At 41.4% G+C, this 27,407-nt stretch overlaps 1 protein-coding gene across 1 annotated transcript in view; it reads left to right on the plus strand.

Annotated features, from left to right (window-relative positions):
- The window catches only part of rftn1a (raftlin, lipid raft linker 1a), a 57,693-nt gene that overhangs the window by 7,321 nt on the left and 22,965 nt on the right, over window positions 1-27,407 (plus strand). Inside the window, exons 2-3 of the mRNA XM_041809502.1 lie at window positions 3,804-3,955; window positions 25,400-25,583. Of these exons, the coding sequence (XP_041665436.1) occupies window positions 3,808-3,955; window positions 25,400-25,583 (332 nt within the window). The 5' untranslated portion in view covers window positions 3,804-3,807. The remainder of the gene's footprint in view (window positions 1-3,803; window positions 3,956-25,399; window positions 25,584-27,407) is intronic.

Consider the following 27,407-nt stretch of genomic DNA (forward strand, 5'->3'; position numbering starts at 1 on the left):
ATGAACCCCCCCAAACACAAACATTAAACCTGTGTCCCTGCTGCAGACAGAGTGTATTAAAGCCCAGCCCTGCAGGGAAAATGTTTTGGGAGTGGATCTACATGCTCTCTAATGTAGCCATAACCCAGGGCCCGCTTGGCTGACTGTTTGGCTGTCTGTCTGGAGACATTGTAACAGTTTTATGGGACTTAACAGGCACAGCAGGGGGGCACTTTCAGCTGCGAAAATTCGTTGAGCCAACAGCCTGGAGGAGTGGACGGCTGGAGAAAGGGATGGAGGATGGAGAGGGTTGGATGGTTTTCCAGAAGGGAATGTTGGCAAAGCGTGTGGGAGGACAAAATGTTACAGTACGTAGTCATGTAAGGAACAAGGACTCTTTTACAAAGAAGACAGTGTCACAAGGGGTGGGAATTATGGGGTAACTAAGGATTTGATATAAGTGATGTGTGGCCCAAGTCAAGGCTTAAATCATGATACTGGAATTATGTGATGATTAATGCAATGCAAGACAATCGGTTTGATTTATTGCAATATCTAGCGTATAAAGCTATGGTTGATAAACTCTGGAGAGGCTTGGAATTTCAGGATAACTCAATAGTACATGATACAATACAATGTGATACGTGTTGTGTGGCCTAGGATAATGATATCACCAAATTCCACTATTAACTTATTTATCTAGAGTTGCACAGTTTATGAAAATTAGGACTGATACATGCCCAAGATAACAATTTAGTCGATTGCAGATATTTTCTTTTCATTTCAATGGCTTGAACCCGTGATCGTATTCTTCTGGTTATTACCCAAAGTTCATGACCAGAGGGATGGGACAAAGATCGACTGGTAAACTGAGAGTTTTGTCTTCTGGCTCAGCTCTCTCTTCTCCACAAAAAGCAGTACAATGTCTGCAATACTGCAGATGCTGCACCAATCCACCTGTCAAAATCAAGGTCCCCTCTACCCTCCCTGGTGAGCAAGACACCAAGACACCTCCACTTGGGGCAAAGACACTCTCCCCACCTGGAGGGAGCAACCCACTGTTTTCCAGTGGAATGAGATTCCTCAGGAGGGTGGCTGGGCTCATAGGATGATGAGCTCGGACATCCGGAAAGATCTTGAAGTTGAGCCGCTACCCCTTCACGTTGAAAGGAGCCAGCTGAGGTGGTTTGGGCATCCAACTAGGATGCTTCCTGGTCGCCTCCCTATGGAGGTGTTCTGGGCACGTCTAACTGGAAGGAGACCCCGGGGTAGACCCAGAACTCGCTGGAGGGATAATATATATCTCATCTGGCCTGGGAATACCTCAGAATCCCCAGGAGGAGCTGGAAAATGTTGCTGGGGAAAGAGATGTCTGAGTTGATTTACTTAGCCTGCTGCCACCCCAACTCATCCCAGATAAAAAAAATGCTTTGCCCCAATTTGCTCCCACTGCTGTAGCAATTCTGCAACTTCCACACTCTCACCATCCACAAACACAGATTTGATGGTAGCATCCAAGGCATCTACAAATGCCTAGATCTTTGGTATGGCCCAGGTGACATGCACTCCCAATGCTTCAGCCTCCTCACTTAGCAAGTCAAGAGCCCCCACAGTAACATCTACAGGAAGTACTAGAGCATTTCACCTACCTTGGCAGCATAATCCATCAACCTGCTGACTCTGAGGCTGAGCTCAGCCGCAGACTTGAAGTTGTGCATGTGGCGATAAGTTCACTGAGTAAGGCAGTGTGGCGTTCCTGGTATTTGAGCACTCAAATGAAAGTCAGTCTTTTGGTCCTTGGTCCTCACAGTCTTGCTATACTCTTGGTAGACCTAGACATTCACTGGTGGCCAGAGGTGCCAACTGGACTCCTTTGGGACAACTTGTCTTCAACACATCTTTGGGTATTGTTGACAAGACAGTGTGTCTAATGCTGACATGCTCAGGAGAGGGAATAGGAAGGGTCAGCTGCCTGACACAGGAATGGCAGAAGCACTTTTATGGGTACCTGGTAGATTTCGATGGCTTTTTCCGTTAATAAATGAAATTATCATGTAAAAAACTGTATTTCTTTGTCTTTGTCTAATACAAGATTTTGTTTAATGAAAAATTTAAATGTGAGAAATACGCCAAAAAAAAAAAGAATTTTGATGGGGTAAATAGTTTTTCACTGCACTGTGTATTTAATGGTCAGCAGAGACTGATGAAGAGAAGAGATTAGTGGGATGGGCGAAGAGCGAAAACTGTTGAAGAATAAGGCGAAAATGAAAGTAAGGATTAACTGATAATGGCAGAGAAGGTTGGGAGTTTTTGTAATCAAGGTAACACAAGAAGAGTGACACAAATGAGCAGTTTACTGTAACACCAATCAAGGCCATTGTGCCGATAGAAAGAAGGGAGGTCTCTTAATCACTGATGAAAAACGGAGGCTGAAGAGAAAGGTGATTAAGACACATTTAAGAGCTAATGGTATCAGAGCTTAAGGAGTGAAAAGACAGGTCAAAAAGAGAGAGGAGAATGATGGGTGGTAAAAAAGAGGAATCTGTTGGCTCTCTCCGTTTCTCCTCATTTATCCTCATTATGAAGAACTTGTTATATTGAGAGAATAATGACTCTTGATTGCTTGTTCTCCGTGAAACCTAAAATGACAGATTGCACAGTCTGGAAAGATGAAAATGTTGCCTTTTAACAACTTTGTAACCTTTTGAAAAGCACGAAGCATGCAATCAAAGCTGTAAGTCATAAAACACGCACATGCACACACGCTAATACACACCAGGCTTAATGTTGTCTGTTAGGATCGTTAGGCGAGTTAATGTCCATGCACTCGGCCCAATGGGAGATACTGTGTCATTCTCCACGCTCTCAAAACAGATACAGAGATACTGATATAGACCTGCCTTCGGGGGAGACGAACGCACACACACCAACGTGCAGATGCTCACCTCACCGTGCGGCTCCTACAAGCCGTGGCAGACGGGGATATTAAGCGTAACTGTGCTGATGGTTTCAGGGTACTGGCGCTGTCACATCAGATTAACTTGACGGTGTTTGACCACGCCCTTTTTCCCTTTTCACTCCTTTTCAACCATTCCTTCATGTCTGATTCCAATTTTTAGGGAAAGAAGTCGTTTTTGAGTTTCTTTTTCAAGTTTGAGAAGGAGTAAAAGGCTTGTTTAAATTAAGCAAAGAAAGAACTTTGCAAATATTTCTCTCCCGAAATTGTGTTTTCAGTTTCCTAACCTTGAGGATAGAAATCGTCCTTTCACAATCTGAAAAGGTACTGAAAGAATACAAATTGCTTTGCTTCAAGGCCAGCCTTCGATCAACATGTGAATTGGTTAGCACAGTAGAAAACTTCCCCCTCTTCTCTCATTGCCTCCCCTCTCCCTGTCTATCCAGTCTCATGTCGCTTTGCTTGACAGGGCAGGAAATCAGTCTCATTTCTGCTTTAATTCGTTCTGATCAAACATGTCGCTCCCAATAAGCCTATTTGATTAGGAGATGCCCGTATCACAGCTCACCGAGCAGGTAATGGGTGACACTTTCATATTACAGCAGTGTTACAGTGTGTGCAGATAGAGAACCAGTTGGATACACACATTTCTCTCCCCGCAGCTCGAGGTTGCATGAGCAATAGCATTGAGACTTGTGTGTGGGTATGACACACACTCTATTCAAAGTGCTAATGTGCTCTGTATATTTAGAAACTCTATCAATTCCTCATCTCCCACTCGACTCTTTGTTAGCACCCTCCTCTTTTTTTCCCACTTTTTATCCCTGATCTCTTTTTAATCTTCATTTTTCTTCTCTCCCTCCTCCAGAAAGATGGGGTGCAGGCTTCCTAAGCTGAGGAAGGCAGAAGAGAGGCGAAGCCCGGGCAACATCTACTCCACCCTGCGACGACCTCAGGTGGAGACTAAAGTGGGCGTGTCCTACACCTACCACTTCCTGGATTTCTTGTTGGGGAAAGAAGGTATGGATCAGAATGAGTTTTGTCAGCCAAGTATGCTTATGCAAAAAAGAATTTGACTAAATCTGGAAAAAGCATTAAAAAAATAATTTAAATATGTACAACCTCTTGTTACGTATTTTTCTAGTATATACAAGTCTGTGTGTATTGATAGTATGATTGTAAGATGTGTAAGGATTCTGATTAGACATGACCAGAAGTATAATAGGAGTAAGGATGTGTGAGGTAGTCATCAGAGTAACTCTGTGACTGTTGAGTGGTCGTCAGAGTAACTCTATGACTGTTGAGTGGTCATCAGAGTAACTCTGTGACTGTTGAGTGGTCATCAGAGTAACTCTGTGAATGTTGAGTGATCATCAGAGTAACTCTGACTGTTGAGTGGTCGTCAGAGTAACTCTGTGAATGTTGAGTGATCATCAGAGTAACTCTGTGGCTGTTGAGTGGTCATCAGAGTAACTGTGACTGTTGAGTGGTCATCAGAGTAACTCTGTGAATGTTGAGTAGTCATCAGAGTAACTCTGTGACTGTTGAGTGGTCATCAGAGTAACTCTGTGAATGTTGAGTAGTCATCAGAGTAACTCTGTGGCTGTTGAGTGGTCATCAGAGTAACTCTGTGACTGTTGAGTGGTCATCAGAGTAACTCTGTGACTGTTGAGTGGTCATCAGAGTAACTCTGTGACTGTTGAGTGGTCGTCAGAGTAACTCTATGACTGTTGAGTAGTCATCAGAGTAACTCTGTGGCTGTTGAGTGGTCATCAGAGTAACTCTGTGACTGTTGAGTGGTCATCAGAGTAACTCTGTGAATGTTGAGTAGTCATCAGAGTAACTCTGTGGCTGTTGACTGGTCATCAGAGTAACTCTGTGAATGTTGAGTGGTCATCAGAGTAACTCTGTGAATGTTGAGTAGTCATCAGAGTAACTCTGTGGCTGTTGAGTGGTCATCAGAGTAACTCTGTGACTGTTGAGTGGTCATCAGAGTAACTCTGTGAATGTTGAGTAGTCATCAGAGTAACTCTGTGGCTGTTGAGTGGTCATCAGAGTAACTCTGTGACTGTTGAGTGGTCATCAGAGTAACTCTGTGACTGTTGAGTGGTCATCAGAGTAACTCTGTGGCTGTTGAGTGGTCATCAGAGTAAGTCTATGACTGTTGAGTGGTCATCAGAGTAACTCTGTGACTGTTGAGTGGTCATCAGAGTAACTCTGTGACTGTTGAGTGGTCATCAGAGTAACTCTGTGACTGTTGAGTGGTCGTCAGAGTAACTGTAAATGTTGAGTGGTCATCAGAGTAACTCTGTGACTGTTGAGTGGTTATCAGAGTAACTCTGTGGCTGCTGAATATTCATCAGAGTAACTCTGTGACTGTTGAGTGGTCATCAGAGTAACTCTGTGACTGTTGAGTGGTTATCAGAGTAACTCTGTGGCTCAATCCCAATGTCCACACTCTCACTCACTGACTTTGAGGCGTGCTCTCGCTAACCCCGTGAGAGCTTAGATCTGTCCCACTGTCAAATCATAAAGTGCGTGAAGGATCTCTTGCTGACTTTTTGAGCCCTTCATGAACCCTTTCCACGAGTGGGCATATCTGCAGACTTAGCATGAAGGAATTACCCATAGTTCATTGCATTGTGACCTATGACAGGGATTCTTGGGGGATGCCAGCTGGTAAATGCTACAGAAGTGAAGTAAAAAGAGTGAAATTTTGAACAAAAAAACCTGAAGGTGCAAAAACGGGTGGCCGTTGCAAAAAAGACGTATTTTTCCTCTAAGTATATTATATAAAACAGTCTTCATCCACTGAGAAAATAGGTCTATAGGTGAGGCACGCTTGTTTTTATCTTTGTTTTAAGCTCTGCAAGATGCCGACTGTCTACAAAAAAACAAAGGGCTGTCCCATTCCTGTTTCTACCACTTCAAGCCCTTGCAGCCTCACTCACTCAATCACTTTCCAGGTGCAGTCAGTTAAGTCAAAAAGGGGTCAGGGCTCAAGGTTTAGGGAGAAGATTGAGATTCAGCCTGCGACTGTTGTTATCATCAGAGTAACTCTTCAAGTGTTAGAAGAATGCCTCCACAATTTCAACTCAGACACAATGCAATTTAAATGTATGTTTAGCTGGATAGGGAAAAAGCTGCCTGGGAACACCTCTAGAGGCAACATATACATCTTCTTTGCTTAATTCTTCAATGACTCATAAAAAAAGTCATAAGTGAGTAAGTCATAATCTGAAGTACTAACAAAAAGAAATGTATCACTTTAGCAAAGACGACCGTAGCAGCCCCCCACTATTTTTCTTTATGTTTAGACTTATTTTGACGTGTTAAATACAACCTTTCTATGCTCATCATATACACACAAGGACAAAATTATCAGCCCCCCCATGACAATTTCAGTTTTTCGCAAAATTATCTCACTAAAACCAAGAACTACCAGGGTCAAAATTATTAGCCCCCTTTAGAACTGACCTTTAAGTTGAGCCATAGCAAAAACCACTGTAAGTCAATGATATGTCTTAACTTGCAATGCTCAAAGCTTGTAAAATCAAGTTTAACTGAGGGTTATCTCCCAGTTTGCACACAGTAAAAAAGCCTGAGAAAGGGTTTGAGCTGTCACTTGAGAAAGCACCATGCCAAAACCAAAATAAATCAGTTTAGACTTGAGAAAAAGAATTATTGATGCTCACAAAGCAGGAGAATGATACACAAAGTTATCACAGTGTTTCCAAGAGTCAAGAACTAGACTGAGAAGTATAATCAAGAAATTCAATGAGAGCCACACAGTCCAGAACAAGCCTGGCAGAAGTAGCAGGAGAAAGATTTCAAAGACTGAAAGAAAAATAGTGAGAGATGTGTGTAAAGACCCCAGAATAACTGCCAAGACTCTAGTTAAGGACTTAGCCAAGTCAGGCATTGTAGTCTCAAAGAAGACCATCACTAGAGCCCTGCACTAGAGTGGACTGCAAGGTTGTAGACCAAAAGAAGTCCACTTTTTCAGAAGAAACACTTTCAAGCCTGACTGAAATCTGCTAAGGACAACTTGGAGAAGGATTGTGAATAATGGAAGCATGTCCTTTGGTCAGATGAAACTAAACTAGAGCTCTTTGGCCATAGAGACGTTGGTGATGTTTGGAGAAAGAAGGGAGAGGTGTGTCATCCAAAGAATACCGTCTCCACAGTGAAACATGGTGTTGGGAGGATTATGCTGTGAGGATGCTTCAGTGCATCTGGAACTGGAAACCTTGTCCAGGTAGAAGGAACCATAAAGAAAGAAGGATATATAGAGATATTGAAAGAAAACCTAAAGCAGTCAGCAACAAAACTGGGTCTGGGTTGTCACTTTGTGTTCCAACATGACAATGACCCAAAACATACGTCTCTACTGCTGGAGAACTACCAGAGCTATCAGACAACCAAAGTGAGCATTATTGACTGGCCTGCACAAAGGCTTGACTTAAATCCCATTGAAAATCTGGGGGATGAACTAAAAGCAAAGGTCCATGCCAGAGGAGCCATCAAATCTGGAGGAGCTGGAGAGATTTGCCAAAGAAGAATGGGCTAGGATTCCACTGGACACGAGTCAGAGACTTGGTAAAACCTACAATAAACGACTGCAGGCTGTTATCCTGAAATAAAGGAAACACTATTGACTGTTAGCACCAGGGGGGCTGATGATTTGACCCTGGTCGTTTTTGGGGAATATTTTTATTTCTGTGTGCAAAGTAAAATAATTTCAGCATCCAAAATGAAAGTAGGATGTTTGCAAAAGCTGTGTTAAAAATTCTTTGCTTTTAAATCAATAAAAATTTCATAGGGGGGCTAACAATTTTGACCTGTGTAGCTCTTACTCTCTTACACAAACCTGCCTCTCTTATATCCCATCTTATTCTCTAGTTTTATTGTTTGTGTCAGATAGCATTAACTGCGTTTTGAAATGTTTACCTTGATAGCCTTTTACACCATCATGAGATCTGCATTAGCTTGTTGATGACGTGTGTCACAACAAATATCCTGAACTAAGAGCACGGACCAACATTAGCAGAAAGCAGCTGCAGGCACATGAAATGAAGGCATAAAGTCTGTTTCAGACTGGGCGCATGAGATGTGCGTCTTGGCAGTGACACAGCTTGATTTTCATTTTGGCTTGCATGTTAACCATTCACGTGAGTGCTGTGTGCATTCCTAGGCTGAATCAGGCAGCAAATAATAAATAGAGGGCCAGATTGGACTTTTATTAGCAGTTATGTATTTCCACACCAGTAGAATATGTTTGCTGTGTTTTTCAGGATGACCCTGATGAGGCCACAGGCCAAAATGCACCAGTCTAGTAAAGTTATTTATCAACATTTTTCAAAATCCCCAGTCAAATCAAATTGAAATAATGAACAGGCTTTCTCTTCAAACATCTGCCTTATCTACTGAGCCCTGGCTGGTTGGTTGTATGTCATATCATAATCTGGACTGTGGTCAACTCATTGTAGTTCTCTTTCTCTAAAATACCACTGTAGTCATCTCTATGTTGCTCCCTTTGCTCAGTTTGTCAACCATCGTCTGTCACTCACAACTCATCTTTAAAAATGTTTTCATCATCAGCTTTTCCCCGTGGAGGCTCAAGAGTAGGGCTCGGCAATTATGGTAAAAATGAAAATCACGATTATTTGATCTTTTTACCTCGATTATGATTAACGAATGATTATTCCACCTTCAACCTCTGAAAATGCTCATATAATTTTAAAAACAAACAACTGTAAGGAACAGGCATATATAAACAATTTATGGTTATTTATTGAACAAATTAAATCAAAACACACCACAGCTAATGGGATTTCTTTTTTGTTAAAAGTCAAATTTTCCAAGAAAGGTAGAAAATAAACAACTTGTATTTCTTGCTTACAACATAAATTATTTTTATACTGTTGTAAAAAAGTAGAAGGTATCTTTGCAGCTCACATTGCACAGTCAGCTCCATGTTTGAGTTTTAGTGGACTGAATGGGCATGAGCGCATGACTAGTACTTCTTCTCTTGGGTTTACAGCAGGCCTTGCAACACCTGGCTACCTATCACATGACTACACAGCCAGTAGTTTGTTTGTTCGGGAGTGGTGCATTTGTAGAGAGAGAATTACAAGGGAAAAACATTGAAATAATTGACACAGCAGGTTTATGTCGGTTAGAGGCTCTAAATGTCAGTTTCGATTATTTTTAAATTAATTGCCCAGCTCTACTCAAGAGGCTAAAACCTATTCTATCCAGGCTAAAATCTGTATTTTAGCAAATGCATTTAGGAACACTCTTCCTGGGTGTTCAGGGGTAGTTTCCAAAGAATATTTTGGTTTTGTGGTTGGCTTTAGGTCAGGGGTTTCCAAACTTTTTCCACTGAGCACCACATACAGAAAAATATAAGTTTGGTGGGGCCACATCAATAATTCACCTTTAGGACATGTAAGTTAGTAAACCCAGTCCAAAAGAAGTTAAGATAGGCTTAATGATTGGATATGCTTCAATGGCAATTTAATGACTGACAAGGAAAATAGCCAATTATTTTAAGGATTTTGGGGTATCCAATGCAGTTCCAGGTGGTCCCTGGAAGGCCATGGCTACCCCGGTCTCTGACCCTGGTCAGGATGAGAATGCCGCTCTGTGCAGAAGAAAGGGAAGCCACTGACCACTCATCGCAAACAGCAGGAAGCTGCCCAGTTTGATGGGAGTTTTGATGCTCGTTTTGATCCTAGAAGGTGATTAGAGTGATATACTTTGACAATCAGATGTTGAGACATTCTTGCTGCTGTTTTCTTCTATAATCCATCAGGCAACTATAAATCCACATATCTTTATGATTTTGACTGTCGCTGTGCTTCACATTTACAGTGTCATCTTAATTTAGTCACAAAAAAACCCAATAAATGCTTCTTGTCAAAATGTTTGTTTACAGATTTAGCATAGTTGCATTACCTAGTGCTGAAACTAGGTACAATAAAGTCAATATTGTGGGATATATTTATTTTAATTTTATAGTTTGCTATGGGCCAATCAAAAATGGACTGTTGGCCACATTTGGCCCTGAGGCCACAGTTTGAACACCCCTGTCTTAAGGGGAAAAATGCTTTTTAGTTTCAGTTTACTGTCTTAGTTCAGTCTTAGGCTGATTTCTGTCTAATTTTATGATGAACTAAAGAGAATTGTTAGCTTAAAAGTAGACATATTGTTTTCATGTTAATTGTTTTTTTGGGGGGGGGGCAGAAAGCAAAAAGAAAACAGAAGAGAGGAAGAAAGGCCTTTAAGAATTGAAACTAAAGGAATGGATATTAATACGCATCCCTGAAGAGAGGTATCAGAGAAAGTACTGAAGTTTTTGTTTGTCAAATTAAATTTTCTGGTCCCGTTCCCTTCATATTGGAGATTGATTAATTAATGTTAATCCACTTCGTCAAATGAATTTTAAAAGCTGTCACAAAGTTTCATGAAAATATTTTCACAAACCCAAGTATTTGAAAAGAATTCCTCCTACTTTTCTGTCTTGTTTTATGTTTTTCTTTCTGTTGAACCCTGCTCTGTTCTGTCATCTTAAACTCCATCTGCTCTGTTTGTGTGTTCCCCTCATAAAATAGCCACAGTTGCTTTTCCAACTTTAACCAGTTAAATAAAATGTTTAGGTCAGCATTTCTCTGTAACAGTAGCCTATTTTTTTTCTTACTTGAAGTATCTTGAGGGCAAAAAGTGGCTTAGAACCAGAGCTGTGTCTTTGTGCGGCTCTTGTTGCAGCGAGTTCAAAGAGTTTCTCTAATTCACAGATTCAGCTATATTCTACCCCACAACCCCCCCAACCCGCTGCCTCTCCTTTGCACAGTGACATTATACCAGAGCTGGTGCGTGTTAGCATGCTGTCTTGGGAACCTCGTGTGAATATGTGAATCTGTGGGTTTGTTGGTGCGTACGTGCATTTTGAGGACATTTGATGAGAATCCTCTAGAGGCGTCTCCAGGTTTCTAAAAATACTAATTCTTCCATTGTGTTGGTGTGGACTTTGAGGAGATAGGAGGGAGGAGTAGAAACAGATAGTGTTAAATCACTTATTAAAAAGTCACCACTTATGCCTTATGGCTTTGTGTCTTTACAAGCCTGCACTGTGCTCTCCCATCACCCTACAAGCTGAAACAGGTGCAAGAAGCCCACTGAAGTCCTTTTTCTCTCATAATGCAACACTGTAACAGACAGCAGGCAGGGCGCCACAGCCAAGTGACAAAGCTTTGGTTGCCAATCGGCTTCATTTTCAGCCAGCGCAGTTATGTTTGGCAAGTGAGGGAGAGATCTGGCAACTCGAAACGGTGGTGGTGACCAAAACAGACAATAGATGTGAGGATTGGTCGTCTTCCTCGTTCATGAAGGCAGGAGCAGATATGTTGTCTAATCCCATGGGTGGCAGCAGCACATAGAGAGATACAAAAAGACCCCCCACATGCACAAACACACCGTTCATAGAAGCAGTGGCGTGATGGAGGCTCATTCACAAGCACACAAAACACTTTATAGCACTTATTCAACAGAGTTAGTGTTATCTTTGAACAGACAGGCAGGTCATTTATATGGTAAACTCCACCTGAGCTGCTTAAGATGAGTATACTCTATTTTAGGATAAACACTATGAATTGATTGTGTTTGTGTGTGATTGTGAGTGGGTGTGGGCCTGCCTCTCTCTCTCTCTCTCTCTCTCTTTCCATTTGTGATAGAGAGACCAAGAGAAAGTGAAGGATTCCTGGAGGATTATCTGATTGTTTGTGGAGATTGAGAGACCTCATTCCCAGCAAAGGGATTTATTTGTATTTGTGCGTTTGTCCGTATGTGTCTGTGTGAGTGTGTAGGAGGCAGATAGAGGAGTCTGTATGTCAGTCCATGACATTGAGGAAACCCACGGTCAAATCCATGCTTTAATTCAATTTGGCCGCCATTAATAATATTATTTCCCTGCCAGCGTGACTTGACGACTCCTACACGGTAATGAAAAACAAATAGCTGCGCGGGTGCCCCCCTGAGAAATGTGAGGCTACGAGGCTGTTTATTAATACAAGTTGTTTTCTCAGGAAGAGGGGCTTAATGCTCCGAAACCCCCAATGCTGTGCGGTTTTAACATGAACTTTGGCTAAAAAGTGATGAAGCTTTACAGGAAGGAGGAGACAGCTAATGTAGAGTCACTTTCTTTTTTATGAGTGTCAGTCTTAGTGCACCAGAAAATATTGGTGTGCAACCAAATCCAACTCACTCTCTCTAGGTCAAGTCAACCCTGTAGTTTAGGGAGGATGAGAAAAAGCATGTTCAGTCTTTCAGACATTTAGCATAGGCTTCTAAAGATGTTTGCATGCACATTTTACCTGTACATAAGCACTGCCCAATGCTGGGATTCTGAAACTATCTATCCGTGCATTAGTGCTGCACAATTAATCTAATTGCAATTACATTTGCAATCACAATCATGATGTCAGGCTGCGCAATTACATAAATGCATAAAAGGCAGCAGTTATTTTTGTATCAAGCATTACTTGAAAGCTTAAAATACCTGCACAACAGCCACTATTGCACTTTGCAGAACTTCCTTTATTTTCAAAAAATGTGTTATTTTAAGTTGAGAAATACAAACTTCAAAACTATCATTATTCTCTGCATTTTCCTTGATAACCAAGCAAGTGCACTCATGGTGCCATTAATGTACTATATCAGTAATGCAATCACAAATTGGTATGTTGTCTACTATAATCACAACCACACATTATTAACAAATCAGCACTCCCATTCATCGTATATTTTCCCTGGTTTATCCTGGACCAGGTTGCAGTAGCTGCAGGCTGATCAAGTTTTCCCAGTCATCCCTCTCCCCAACCACATATTCCAACTCCTCCCAAGGCGTTTCTTGTCCCAAAGGGATGTAAATAATCCCTAATGTGAGATCTTGATCTACCCTGGGGTCTCCTTCCAGTTGGATGTGCCTGGAAGACTTACAAAAAGGGGAAAACAGGAGGCATCTTGATCAGATGCCTCAGCTCACCTCACCTGGCTTTCTATCAATGTGAAGAAACTAGTGTGGTCTGAAGGAGTATACATCATATTTGGGATAAACATCTCCTGCTTACAACTGTCTGAAGATAGACTCTTGTTGTTTGGTTATGGCCACTTTTTGTCAATTTTATTCATTTTGGGGGTAATGATTCAGGATTGTTGCACTGACTCACATACTCTAGCTGGCTGTGTTTGGAGGTTGAGCAGGCCACCCTGTAATCCCAGAACCCATCTGCCCTGACGCAGTGGTTTTCAGGCTTTTTTGCCCAAGGCACACTAAGATTGGCCTGAAATTACAAGGCAGGCAATATTTATGTCCATGCATAATAGCCTCCTCTAAACGTGTTACAATATCTTTAGTTGTAGTTGTTTGACTGTATAGTTCTAAATATACCACAACACAAATATGCTTGACTCAATGCACACTATCCACTCCTATCAAAAAAAGACATAAAATCCCCAAAACTAATTCTTTGAAACACTTGTTTGTTAAATGGAGGTTAAGATGGATTATTTCTGAAGCATTCCAGGAAGTCAGGAAATCTAAATGCTGATTAGCTTTCAATGCACAAAATCCAGCAGATTGTTTCTCTCAACTTGAAATAAACTGTCAGTAAATTCCAAAAGTAGTCAACTTAGTTATGTCGCAGCCTGATGCTACAGTCGTTCAAATTCATTTTTATTCTTGTTAATCCAGACCCTTTGCAACAACACTTGAAATTTAGCTCAGATTTCTCCCATTTCTCAGGATCGTTTTTGAGTTTCTACGCCTTGATTGGAGCCCACTTGTGGTAAATCAAATTGATTGAACATGATTTTGAAAAGGCCTCACAGCTGACAATGCATATCAGAGCAAAACCGAGCCATGAGGTCAAAGGAACTGCTTGCCGAGTTCGCAGACAGGATTGTTGCAATGCACAGATCTGCCAAAAATTCTGCTACACTGGAGGTTCCCAAGAGCTCAGTGGCTTCCATGATCCTCAAATGGAAAAGCTGGTTGCCTGGCCAAACTGAGCAATCAGGGGGAAGTGCCTTAGTAAGAGAGGTGACCAAGAACCAGATGGTCACTCTGACTGAGCTCCAGAGATCCTGTGTGGAGATGGGACAAAGTTCCAGAAGGACAACCATCAATGCATCCCTCAACAGATCTGCCGGCTTGGAGATTGCAAAGAACTCCATATAAAAGCCAAGCGGGCTGTTATATGTTTTACACTGAGGAGGGGCTTCTGTCTAATCTTGCAAAGCAGATGGATTCACCAGACTTCATCTTTGTCATCAAGTAAATCCATTTGAAAAATCTCCAATCCACAACGTTTTTGCAGAATAAGCGCTGTTCGGACCAATCAGTGTCATTTGAGTAGAATGAGGTGGCAGCTATGGGCGGGGTTTAGTTGTACTCTGAGCCATTTGCAATGGCCGCCGACAGCATGGTGATGAGCTTGCATGTTGCTTTAGCATAGCGTCAATTTTACCAGAACTTCACCAGATCTCTGCATAAAATAAAGAATGAAAACAATACTAAAAGCTTTTCATAATGTTAAAGATATTTTCGCTCTTCTGCCGACCTGCTTCTGCATGAGTTTGTGAGAGTTACGGGGTAAAGGGTTAGTTGTTGTGTAAGTGGTTGTAAACAGTTGCTGCCAGTGGAGTGATTAGCTTGGACGTAGCCATAGCGGCAGTTTTGTCAGAAATGGACAACATCTCTTTATTTAAGAGCAAAGAGCCACACTGAAAGCTTTTCATGATGGAAAATGTGTTTTTGTTCTTCTCCTGGTCTTATTATGATTTTGCAATTGTTACGGTTGGGGTTTGCTGGTGTTTTGTTATGGCTGCTGCCATTGTAGCTGTTAGCTCGGATGTAGCTGAAGGAAAGCGGCAGTTTAATCAGAAGTGGATCACATTTTTTTTTAAAGCAAGAGCAAAGAGCCACACTGAAAGCTTTTCATGATGGAAAATGAACTGAAAGCTTGTCTCGGAAGAGAAGATGTTTTTGCATGTCTCCTGATTGGGCTTGGCATCAGTTTTATTCACAGAGAAACTCAGCCTTTAACAATCTGAGGCAGCGGTAGATTCTGATTGGCCCGTCAAGATTGTGACAGACAGAACGGTTCTCCAGTCACCCTCAGATAATTTTTTTAGAAGTCCTGCCCTTCCCATAGACTTTCTATGGGAGCTTTCCCAGATAAATGTGAACTATATCCATGCATTGGATATTAGAAATAGTCTATCAGGCATGTCACTATTGCTTCTATCTACCCAATAACTGACTATTGGCATCAGAGGGTTTTATAATTTTGACCCTGGTAGTTTTTTTGGTTTTGGTGAAATAATTTTGTTTATGTGCGCAAAGTAAAATAATGTTAACATCCAAAATAATGCTAGGATGTTTGGAAAAGCTGTTTTTTGTTAAAGGGGGGCCAATGAATTTGTCCACATCTGTACACGGCTGGCCACTGCTACTGTGACTACTAACACACCACAAAGTTACCAGAACACTTTTCATACCAAAGGCCATGTGACAAAATCTACATGTTTTCATTTAGACGAGGGATTAATCAACCTCTAATTTCAAGGGTGCCACTTAACCCCCAGTTCCTGCAGTCTGTATGTTGAAACGTCCTTAGGCAGGACACTGAACCCCTAATTGCTTCTGAAGACGTTTCCATCATTGTGTAAATGTGCTTCATTAGAGTCGGATCAGTTTGGGGGATTGGGACAAAATTAGCCTCTGCCATTTGAAAGTGTTTGAAAGGGTGAATGTGACGTAAATGTGCGCAGAGTGGTTGTAAAACTAACACACACTATTTTAGCACAGTCCATTTACCAGTGTTTTCCATTACCTGATGCTGCATTTAAACAACACTGGAGACAGATAGTAACATTTAAAAAGCTCTAAACTTTGCACTTATGCAGCATTATTACCAAAAACCAATGGCTTGTTCTGCTGACCTGTCTTATTACTCTCTAATCAGCTATCTGCTGCACCTCCACGCATCCCCACCTTTACAAAAGGGTGCCATAATCTTCATTTTATCCCTCCTAACAGTGATAGGTTACCTTGACATGTCAGCATGAATGTGGAGTATGAAATGTAACAGCCAGGTGTGACATTTCAACCCAGAATCCTTTTGTGTCGAAGCTGTGCTCAGATAATGAGCAGAGGAAAGCGTGAGCGAGTCGTGAACAGAAACAAGGCAGAGTAGAGGGGGGAAAAAGAGTTGAAAAGAGAAAGAATAAAGTAAAGGGAGTCTGAGAGAAAATGAACGAGACATAAAGAAAAATGAAAGATGCAGAGAGCATTTGGAGGGAGGCAGAGTGTCTCGAGGAGAGGGAAGAAGGGAGTTGGAGGTGTGAGAGCGAGCAAGCAGAGTCAGGAATCTGACGATGTGTGAGAAAGTGAGTTAGGTGCGATGCTGTGTGACTAACACTGGTCTCTGGAGCAGACCGAGAGGAGCTGAACTCTGCTGATGACTTTCCGCCGCCCTGCAGAGACCGAGACCCACTCGGCTCATTAAAACTTACAACATGTGTCTAACGCTCAGTGGAAAGTGTGTTTGTGCGGCCTTTTTCTCTGTGCTCCTACCGTTTACCTGTGGGGGAGTTTTTACAGAGGTGTAGAAAACTGATAGTGTTGTTGGTGGATATTTGTGTCTGTGATCTTCACCTGAAGGAAGTTATGGATCGATCCTCCCTTGAAAAGATTGATTGAACATCCCCTCTGCCTTTTTTGTTTATCAGAATCTCAGTGTGATGTATTTCAGCTCAGACAGCAGATGAAGCATCGCTCCATCAGTTTGATAGATCTCCACTGCCTCTCTCACTCTTTCCAGCAAACATTTTTAATAAATGTTGTCAAAAATGCTGATCTGACATCACTCAATCCTTTTCTTTGATAGCTCCTTTACGTTTTCTCAGTTTTTCTGGCAAAACATTGTAAGACAACACCAGAAAAGATGGCGAATGAGACATTCACACCATCACACGTACATGGTACTGTATGCGCCTTAAGTGCCACAATGTTTTCTCACTGCAGCCAACCTGTTCTCCTCCTGCATTTACTTCCATGTCAGCCATTTTTGTTCAGTCATTTCCCATAAGGCATGCCTTTTAAGGAGATCACACAGGGTTTGACAAAGCTCAGATGCTGACCAACAAACTGTCAGAGCCGACGGCTGCATTCCCAAAGCAGTGGGGAGCTCCTGGCTCCAGGAAGCTGATTATTTTATAGTCACTGTTTTGGCACACATCCTCGCTTAAAAACCCTCTGCAAGTCATTAGAAGGCTATTTAAATAAAACGTGAACCTCCAGCAAGCTGAGGGATAAGCCTGGAGGGTGGCTGTGAGTCGTAATCCCCATGCATCACCTAGCAGGCTTAGCGCAAACTCTTTCTCTCTCATGCACATGTGCAAAGGATGGCCCGTGCACGCTCGCTGAGATATGGCTTCATCATAGAATGTGCTGTTCGGTCACACACAGAAAGTCGGGGATTTGCACGAGGAATTAATAAGGCCTTTAAAGCGGCTTCAGGAGGAGGATGTCTCTCTGAATGTGGCTCGTAAAATCCAGGGTCAAAAAGTGAGGCATGGCTCACAACAAACAGAGACCGACATGTGGTCAAAGCTTCGAGGTTGGAACCAAAATAGACAAGCAGGAATCAACAGCTGAACAGCCGCTTCCTACAAGTGCACCCTTGGGTGTTGGAGTATGTATCTGAGAGACTGTTAAAGGCATGTATGGATGCAAGTAGTCAAACTCGCTACACAAAGAGTCAAGAAACTCTTTGTTCTTTCAGAAACCAACGTGTCTCGTGCCTTAAACTAAGGGTAACTGACTTCCAGGTTTGATACAGACCTTTTTATAGGTAGACTGAAGATTTTAACATGAAGAAAAAGGAAATATGTGAACAGTTTAAAGGTAAATGTTTGACAACACAAGGTTCAGGGGGTTTCTGACTCATCCATAAAGCTGTCTGGGAGTTTTTAAAGGTAAACGTGACACTGAGGAGCAGTGGTGGGTTTAATTTACCGTCATGGACAAAAGTATTGGCACCCCTGGAATTGTTCCAGAAAATACACCATTTCTCCCACAAATTGTTGTAATTACAAATTACTTTGGTATACACATGTTTATTTCCTTTATGTGCATTGGAACAACACAAAAAAGCAGAAAAAAAGCCAAAATTGACATAGTTTACACAAAACTCAAAAAATGGGACAGACAAAATTGTTTGCACGCTCAACTTAATATTTGGTTGCACACCCTTGGGAAAAGATAACTGAAATCAGTCTTTTCCTATAACCATCAACAAGCTTCTTACACCTCTCAACTGGAATTTTGGACCACTCTTCTTTTGCAAACTGCTCCAGGTCTCTTAGATTTGAAGGGTTCTTCTTGCAACAGCAGTTTTGAGATCTCTCCATAGGTGCTCAATGGGATTTAGATCCGGACTCATTGCAGACTCTCCAGCGTTTTGTCTCCAACCATTTCTTGGTGCTTTTTGAGGTATGTTTGGGGTCATTGGCCTGCTGGAACACCCATGACCTCCCACACAAACCCAGCTTTCTGACACTAGGCCCTACATTGCAGCCCAAAATCTTTTGGTAGTCTTGATTTCACATTATATTATATTGTTCTATATTATGATTATATTTCATGATTCCACACAGTCAAGGCACCCAGTGCCAGAGGCAGCAAAACAACCCCAAAACATCTTTGAACCTCCACCATGTTTGACTGTAGGTACTGTGTTCTTTTCTTTGTAGGCCTCATTGCATTTTCTGTAAACAACAGAATGACGTGCTTTTCCAAAAAGCTCTGCCTTAGTCTCATCTGTCCACAAAATGTTCTACGTCCAGGGAGATTAGCCACAGTGCCATGGGTTATAAACTTCTTGATTATATTACGCGCAGTGGACAAAGGAATTTCAAGATCTCTGGAGATGGTCTTGAAACCTTGAGATTGTTCATATTTTTCCACTATTTTGCTTCTTAAGTCCTCAGACAATTCTGGGCTCTTCTTTCTCTTCTCCATGCTTGGTGTGACACACACAGGCACACAACACAAAGGCTGAGTCAACTTTTATACATTCTAACTGGCTTCAGGTGTGATTTCTAGATTGCCAGCACCTGTTACTGTTTAAATGAGCATCACGTGCTTGAAATAAAATGATTTACCCACAGTTTTAAAAGGGTGCCAATAATTTTTTCCAGCTCATTTTTGGAATTTTATCTAAAATTATGTGAAGTTTGGCTTTTTTCTTCTGTTTTTTTGTGTTGTTCCAATGCACATAAAGGAAATAAACATGTGTATACCAAAACATTTGGAACTGCAACCATTTCTGGGAGAAATTGTGTATTTTCTGGAAACAATTCCAGGGGTGCCAATACTTTCGTCCATGACTGCACATCACTGTGGCTGCAGGGAGATGCTGGAGTGGCTTAACCATGTTTGCTGAAAAGCAAAAATAAAGCATGTAATTAGATGTGATTACAAAAAGTTCACTTATGGTGGATTGTAGTTGATCAAGATTAATGCTTTAAATCTTGAAAGCCCTGAGCACATAAAAATGTTTTTAGTTAATCAAAATACAGCAGCATCATAAATAAAAAATTAAACAAGCATGAAAAATAGCATGAATACTAAATATTAAGTAAGCTAGAGAAGATATATCAAACATAACTTCTTGGAATAAGTTTCTTTCAGTTCGTTAAGCATTCCTAAACCAACCTTTGCTTGCTTTGGTGCATTTTGCGTGTCAAGTGAGCTGTCTGGAAGTTTTCTGAAGTAAAGTGCACTATTTAAAGGCACGGTGGTGGTGTTCATCACCATGGCAGCAGGGAGATGGCTTCACTATTGTGCACTGAAAGGGACAAAAGGGAGCACATAGGACACATTAATTTAAGACCTTAATCTAATCACTCTGAATGTATTAATGTTGTCAATCTTATTTTAAATATAATAAGTAAAAATCAGAGAATTTCTGGGAATATCTGAAAGAGTAATTTCAAAAAGAAAACTCAGCGTGCACTGAGCAAGCACATAAATCTGCTCAAATAAACCAACAAACAAACATTTAGAGGTAAAACTGCAGCTCTGTCATACATCTGTATCTCCTTTACATTTACAGTCTTTCCAAACTCCACGCCCTCCTCGCCCTCTCCAGCTGGCTTATAAAACTCCACCCCTACTTTCCCGCCTTAAGCCGTTCCCATGCTCCCATTCTGCAGCCTCCCTTTAAATCCCACAGTGGCAGACAGCATAAATGAAGTCTCTTCCTCAGCCTAAAGCGCCACATAACACCCTAATAACTTCTGTATGCCTCGCCTGAATTAGCTGCCGGGCCTCGCCTCGCGTCTTGTCGGTGGGTGAGCGCCAGCCGTGCAGAGCTAATGACGGCTAATGACTGTTTACGGTGACAGGAGCAATGTTACCCCCCACCCCACCCAGCTGGTATTATTATCATCATCACTGTACTGCTTTTGATAAGTCCCCACAGACAGCCGTTTAAGTGTTTACTGGATGAAAGGCTCTCGTGATGCTGGGCTGATGTGATGGCTGGTTTTTTGTCTACCATTGTTTAACTGAGACTAATTTTTTTTTTTCCTTGAGCATGTATGATAGCATGATGGCCGTCTTCTCTTATGTGTGTGTATGTGACAACACGCCAGATGATGGAGAACAAATTGAAAATGAGATGGCTTGCACATCGATTTTTTTCTCTGTGTGTTTGTGCGTTTTTTGTGCATGTGAGTTAATTTATTCAGGTTATTTTCTCTTCTCCAGACCCATGCAAATGAGATTGAATGGAAAAGGATGACAAGCATTCAGGCACAAACAGACAGCCTCATCTCTCCCTCTCTCTTTCCTTTCTGCTTCTCTCTTTCTTCCTTCATCTCTTTTTCCTCTCCTCCTCTCACACCTGGCTTCACTACAGCCATGCATGCATGCATGTGCTCCCTTAAAAGCCTGTGAGCAGAGACGAGGCTTTACCCACAATGCACTGACCCCAGGAGGGCGGTTCTCACAAACATTGCACTCTCCCTGGTGGATTTGCGGTGACAGTTTGCTCTCATATGATAAGCTCTGCTAACCATTTCTGCAGAAGTGAAGGGGTTTTCTCTCCATTGTGTTTGGTAATAAGGGAACCGGGTCTGTGTTAGCGATAGCTGCTAATACCACATGCCAAAACAAGCTATGTGATAGTATTGTCTTCCAGAAGCTTTTGATGTACAGTATGTGTGTGCATTTTTCACTGAACAGTCTAAGGATGTGCTGAAGTTAGTGATATGTTTGCATGAGCCCTCTCTAGTTACAGTAGGACAAAATATGGATGCAGGAGAATGCCATAGTCTTGCCAAATATCAATATTTGGTTTATTAAAAATACCGTACATGTCAATAGATGCTTTGACATTTATGAGAGCAACATGGATGGAAGTTAATTAGCTTAGTGAAGAAGTTGACAGCAGGACGATAGAAGACAGTGAAGTGGGATAATGCAGCGCAGATGAAGCAGTGAAAAAATGCATTAATCTGCAAGAAACATAGTGTTGCATAAATGTTGTCAAGGGTTTATGTGTGGTATGCTGCATGGTATCTAAACTATCAATCGTATCACATCACACCTTATCAAACGGTGCAATCATACTGTAATGATCTGTGCTGTACTATATCCAGTCCTATTCTACAGTTCTGATTGTAGATGAACTTGACAAATACTTACTCTTTTTAATTTGTTTCTTGTCTTGCACTTGATTTGCTTTTATGGCTGTGTATTGCTTGTCTGAAAGTTTGACTGTGCTGCAGGCCATCTTGGTCAGGACACTCTTGAAGAAGATATTTTGTAATCTCAGAGTTTCTTCTCCTGATTTAATAAAGGTTTAAAACATAAATGATGTGGTACTGTGTGCTGGTAATACTGTGACATATATCATGCTGTGCTGTGCCATGTTGTATCATATTTTATTGTTCCATAATTGCATTGTTCCATATCATGTCAAATCATATCTATTGCGTTGTACCGTATAGTATCGTGTCATATTTATTATAGCATACTGTATCCCAGGGGTCATCAAGTACATTTGCACAAGGGCCATATTTAGTCTTGACAGAGACTGTGGGGGCCGGACTTTCAAATAAACAAAAATTAAATAGATATTTTGCTCTGATAAACATATTATTGTATTATTATTTGTATTTCCTTACAAAACAGAGACATTTTAGGCATTACCAGTGAGATCTATCCCTATTACAGGCCCGCCCCTGGGCCCCAGAGAACAGGCCATCCCCCATTGTGATTTAGCACCCATATTAACTCATTTTGACACTTATAACCCCTTTTCCCTACTTGATTTGGCCATTTCTGCAAAATTTTTTGCCCCTCTTAACCAATTTTTGATCATTTTTGGCACTTTTAAACCAACTTTTGCGACTTTCACCATGTATTGCCCCTGTGTGCCACTCTTTAACCCCTTTTCATTTCTTTGCCAGGCTATTTTTTGCAAAATTTTTTGCCACTTTTAACCCATTGTTGATACTTCTTGCATCTCTAACCCAATTTTTTCCATTTTAACCACTTTTTGACCACTTTTCCTGCATATTTTATCCCGTTTGTGTCACTCTTGTGTCCATTTTTTCCATTTTTCATCTTTTTTTGTCATGTTGTAACTCCTTTTCATAATTTTTTTGTGCACATGTTTGCCTTTTTAACCCATTTTTTGCTACTTTTTGCCCCTATTTCCTCTTTTACCAATTTTTGCCAAGTGTTTACCTCTTTTCACCACTTTCCTGACATTTTTTGTCCCTCTGTGCCACTTATCACCTATTTTTGCCACTCTCTAATCCCTTTTCATTGCTTAATCTGGTCATTTTTGCAACATTTCTGCCAGTCTTAACCCATTTTTTAAGTATTTACTAATAATGACTGACAAGTGAATTTCTGTAAAAACAGATCAAATGTTACGTCATTCTAAAACAGTTTCAATATTCATTGTTTTTTGGGTTGATTTAACAGCTGCAGATGTGTAAAGCAAAATCATACTCTTAAGACCACAACATCTTTTTCTCCTTCTCTGAATTCAGTGATCTTCTGGGGGCCAAACAAAGAGCTTTGGGGGTCCTGATATTGCCCTCAGGCTGCCAGTTGATCAGTGCTGTATCGTATCCCAGTTGTTTTTAACCTTTTTTGCCCAAGGCACATCTAAGATCAAGCCAAAATTTCAGGGCACACCAAATCCATATTTATGCAAAATTGCCTATTTAAAACATGTTACAGTAAATCAATCATATAGCATTAGTACAGGCAGGCCACGGAGTCAAGCACTGCTTTATAATGGCAATCAGCTGATCTCATGCAAGCCCTCATCAGCTGACGGCCAGCTGATTCGATTTTAAGCACACTTTTGGTTAATCGCACTCATGCTAGGGGGGCTGGATTGCTCAGTGGGTTACACCACTGACTTTGGTTCTGTAGATTGACGATTCGTCGCTTTGGATAAAAGTGTCTGCTAAATGACATGGTAACATTATAACATGCTGCCCTAGCCTGGCTATGTTTTGCTGCTCCCTCTGCAAGCCAGTTTTTACAATCCCTCCTCCACCCCAGCTCCTCTTTCCAGAACAGCCACACATGAATAACAGCAATATGTGCAAATTAACAACTGCTTATAAAGAAAAAAACATTATATTGTGTTATCCTGCTATACCATACCATATCATACCATATAGCTTTGTACCATACAGTACCATATCTTATCACACAGTACTGTACCATACCAGGGGTATTGTATAATTGTACCATGCCATACTGTATCCTATTATGCCGTAACGTACCATATTGTACTGTATTGTATTGTATCCTGCTGTATCATATTGAGTCCTACTGTAGTGTATCCTATTCTACCGTAGCATATTATGCTGTTGTGCCACATTGTGCATTATCTAGTCATAACGTGTACTAAAATGCATTGTATCATATTGTATGTCATTCTTTGCCTTATTCAACTGTATCATACCATGCTTTATTGTGTATTATCATTTTATATTGTATTATTTTTTAACTTATCATTGCAATTGTTCTGCGTCATATCTTATTGTACCCTATCATGCCATATTATGTTGTTTCTTGCCCTGCTGTATTGTACTGTATGCCGTATCCTGTCATATCATATTATGCTGTAATGCATCATATTTTCCTGTATCTTATAGTGCCATATTGTATTGTATCATGCCATGCTGTATCGTGTCATGTTGTATTGTATCGTAACGTAATGTGTCATGTGTCATGCCAGAAGCTTGTCTCAAAGATTAAGCTATCGTGTCTAAGTACACATGGTTGCTATAGTGTATATAGGGTTTGTGAATGGTTCATTGAATCAGTTATGGCTGGGGCTTGATGTTAACCTTTTTGCTCACCGGCCACTGTGACTACTTGCTTTTAAAAAGTTACGAGCCACCGAGCATTTCCACTAGCCACAGTTTTGTTGTTAGGAAACTATGCCAAAGTGGGTACGTCTGGTATGAGATGAAACACATGCTCCATTTCCCTCTTTCATGGATATCAAGTTTATACTTATATTAAAACACTGGCTGTTAATTAACTCCATTCAAAAAAATCAGAAATGCAGCTGGTTTTATAAACATACCTAATTCTCACTCAGACAAATCTCCACCAGAGAAGGCTGAGGTTGTCACACTGATAAATGCCACTGGTCATAGTGGCTAGCTGGAGTCAATCTGGTACCTGCCATATTTGGCTAGTTGGTGGGTGTAATTGTCAAGCCCTAGTTATGGTGTTGTATTACGTGGTATCATATGACTGTGGGTGCTTGTGTATGAGTGTTTTCCTGAATCCTGACAGCATAGAAATTAAATCACTGTGTTGTTATGTCATTATAGTATCATTTCATAGCCAGTAACATCATATCGTACTGTGCCACATCATATTATATCGTATTTTGTTTCATTATATTTCTGTATCACATGAAGGTTACCCTTCGAATCCCCGCCCTGGTGTCTGGCATTTTTATAGTATAGGTGAATATGCGTGTTTGTGCATGCGTTTAAAAAAAGCCTGTCTGCTGGTTACAGAAGGAACAGAGGGCAATAGTTTTGGTGTAATTAGTTTCAAATTTAGCGTGAAGATGCCATGTGCTGTTCTGTGGAAATTATCATAATGAAACAGGCACCATCTTTGTTTCCTCACACCCTCTTTCCTAGTCTTTCTTTCTCCCCTTTTACTTATTTTTCCAGTTTTTATCCACCTCCAAATACCTCTCCACTTACTTTCTCTGCTTTTTTTTCCCCTCTACCTGTCATGTCCTTGTCATGTCCATTTCCCATTTCCCCTTCTTCTCTAACCGTGGTTCTCTCCCCCCTCCCCCTCTCGTGTTTCTTTTCCCTCTCCTCTAGAGGTGCCGGTGTCATCGGTGCTGTGTCTCTCCTCAGTCAGGGAGCTGCCAGTCCAGGTCAGGGAGCTCTACGCGCAGGGTTTCGTCCTGGTCGCCGTGCACCCGTTTGTCCATCCCTGCGGCCCTCGTCACGCACATATCCAGCGGCAGCTCCACAGAGCCGTGCTGGTTCGGGAGACGCCAAGGTATGCAAATCAAACACGCCCCACATCAGCAGCTTCTTATGAAATAAATCAGTGTTTGGTATGATTTATGAAGCAGATTGATGGAGATAAATGAGATGATTCATTAGCAGCCGGATTTAGATAAAAGTTAGAAGTTAGCAGTTCTTGTGGCTTAAGTTTTGACGCTGAAGCCAGTCGAGACCCATTACCACAAGTAAAAGTCTACACCTCGTCTTCTTCTCTTGATGTAAAATTAATTGCAGAGTCAGCCACAAAAAACGGCTAACTTTAGCTCACTGTCCTACTTCTTTCACTCTTGACTATACATGAAAATATACAATACTTTGTGGCTACACAGTATGCTGTGTTTCAGCTGTGTAACCCAGTTCTATTTGGTAAGTAAAAAAACACAATTTTCACCAGCATATTTAAGCTGAGGATTATTTTCTTACCTCACTACTATCAGTTCTGGTACATCACGCTAGACGGGCTTTATTATCTATATCTGCTTTATATACATACATGCAGAGACCTGCATGAGCCCTTCATGTAGGTCTAGTGTCGGGTTTGTCACTCTGATTTAAGTCTTAAATAATGTCAGTTTCCCATTTTTGACCCAGTTTTCTCAAGATGTGCACTTTTTCATAAAAGGAGATGTCTTAAATAATTGATAACCATTGATTCTGTGCAGAAGGAAACCCTGTTACTGCTAATAACTTTTAGTCCTGTCTCAGCATGGCTCCAAAAATGAAAACAGTGATGATTAGGACACATTTCAGCATGTAGACATGGTCAGGATGATCTGCTAAGTGATTTATGGACTTTGAATGTGCCATGAGTGTTAGTGGTCAGAATTTTATCTCTGCTTTTTGCAGATGATGTGGTTTTGTTGACTTCTTCAGCAGGTTTTGGGGTGGTTTGTAGTCAAGTGCAAAGCAGTTGGGATGAGGGTCAGCACCGCCAAGTCAGAGGCCATGGTTCTCTGCTGGAAAATGGTTGATTACTCCCTCCAGGTGAGGAGGGTGTGCTTGCCCCAAGGGAAGGAATTCAAGTCTCATGTTCACGAGTGAGGATAGCATGGACCGTGACACTGAGAGGCGAATTGGTGCAGCATCTGCGGTGTTGCAGATGTTTTATTACACTGTTGTGGTCTCTCAACTCTCAATTTACTGGTTGATCTTTGTTCCAACCCTTCCCTATGGTCTTGTGCTTTGGGTAATGACTGAAAGAATGATATTGTGGGCTCAAGCAATTAGATTCCTCAGTGGGGCGGCTGGTTCAGCCTCAGAGACAGGGCGAGGACCTTGAAGCTTGAAGTAGAGCTGCTGCTCCTTTGCCTTGAAAAGAGCCAGTTGAGGTGATTCAGGATACCTCCTGGTTGCCTCCTTATGGAGGTCTTCCAGCTGCAGCCAACTTGAAGGAGACCCTAGGGTAGACCCAGGGCTCGCTGGAGGGATTATTACCTCATTTTGGCATAGGAACGCCTCTGAATCTAACAGGAAGAGGCATGTCTGGGCTGCCACCACGACTTGGCCCGAGATAAGCAGAAGAAAATGGATGCATGGATGGAGGTTAGTGGTCTGGTGGGTAGGTCTGAATATTTCTAATTGCTGCTGATCTGCTGGGATTGAAAGCCTAGAGGAGAACAACCAGCCTGGTTTCATGCTGATGGGCATAACTCAGTGCAGAAGAGGATATTTGAACTTGCAACATGTCAAACCTTGGATTGAAGGGGTTAAAGTAGCAGAGTCTGAAACCTGTCAGCTAAGAACAGGAAACAGATGCTACCATTTACACAGGCTAATCAAAAGTGGACAATAGAAGACAATGCTGCTGCAACATTTG

This window comes from Cheilinus undulatus, linkage group 16 (assembly GCF_018320785.1).
Source record: "Cheilinus undulatus linkage group 16, ASM1832078v1, whole genome shotgun sequence".
NCBI lineage: Eukaryota > Metazoa > Chordata > Actinopteri > Labriformes > Labridae > Cheilinus > Cheilinus undulatus.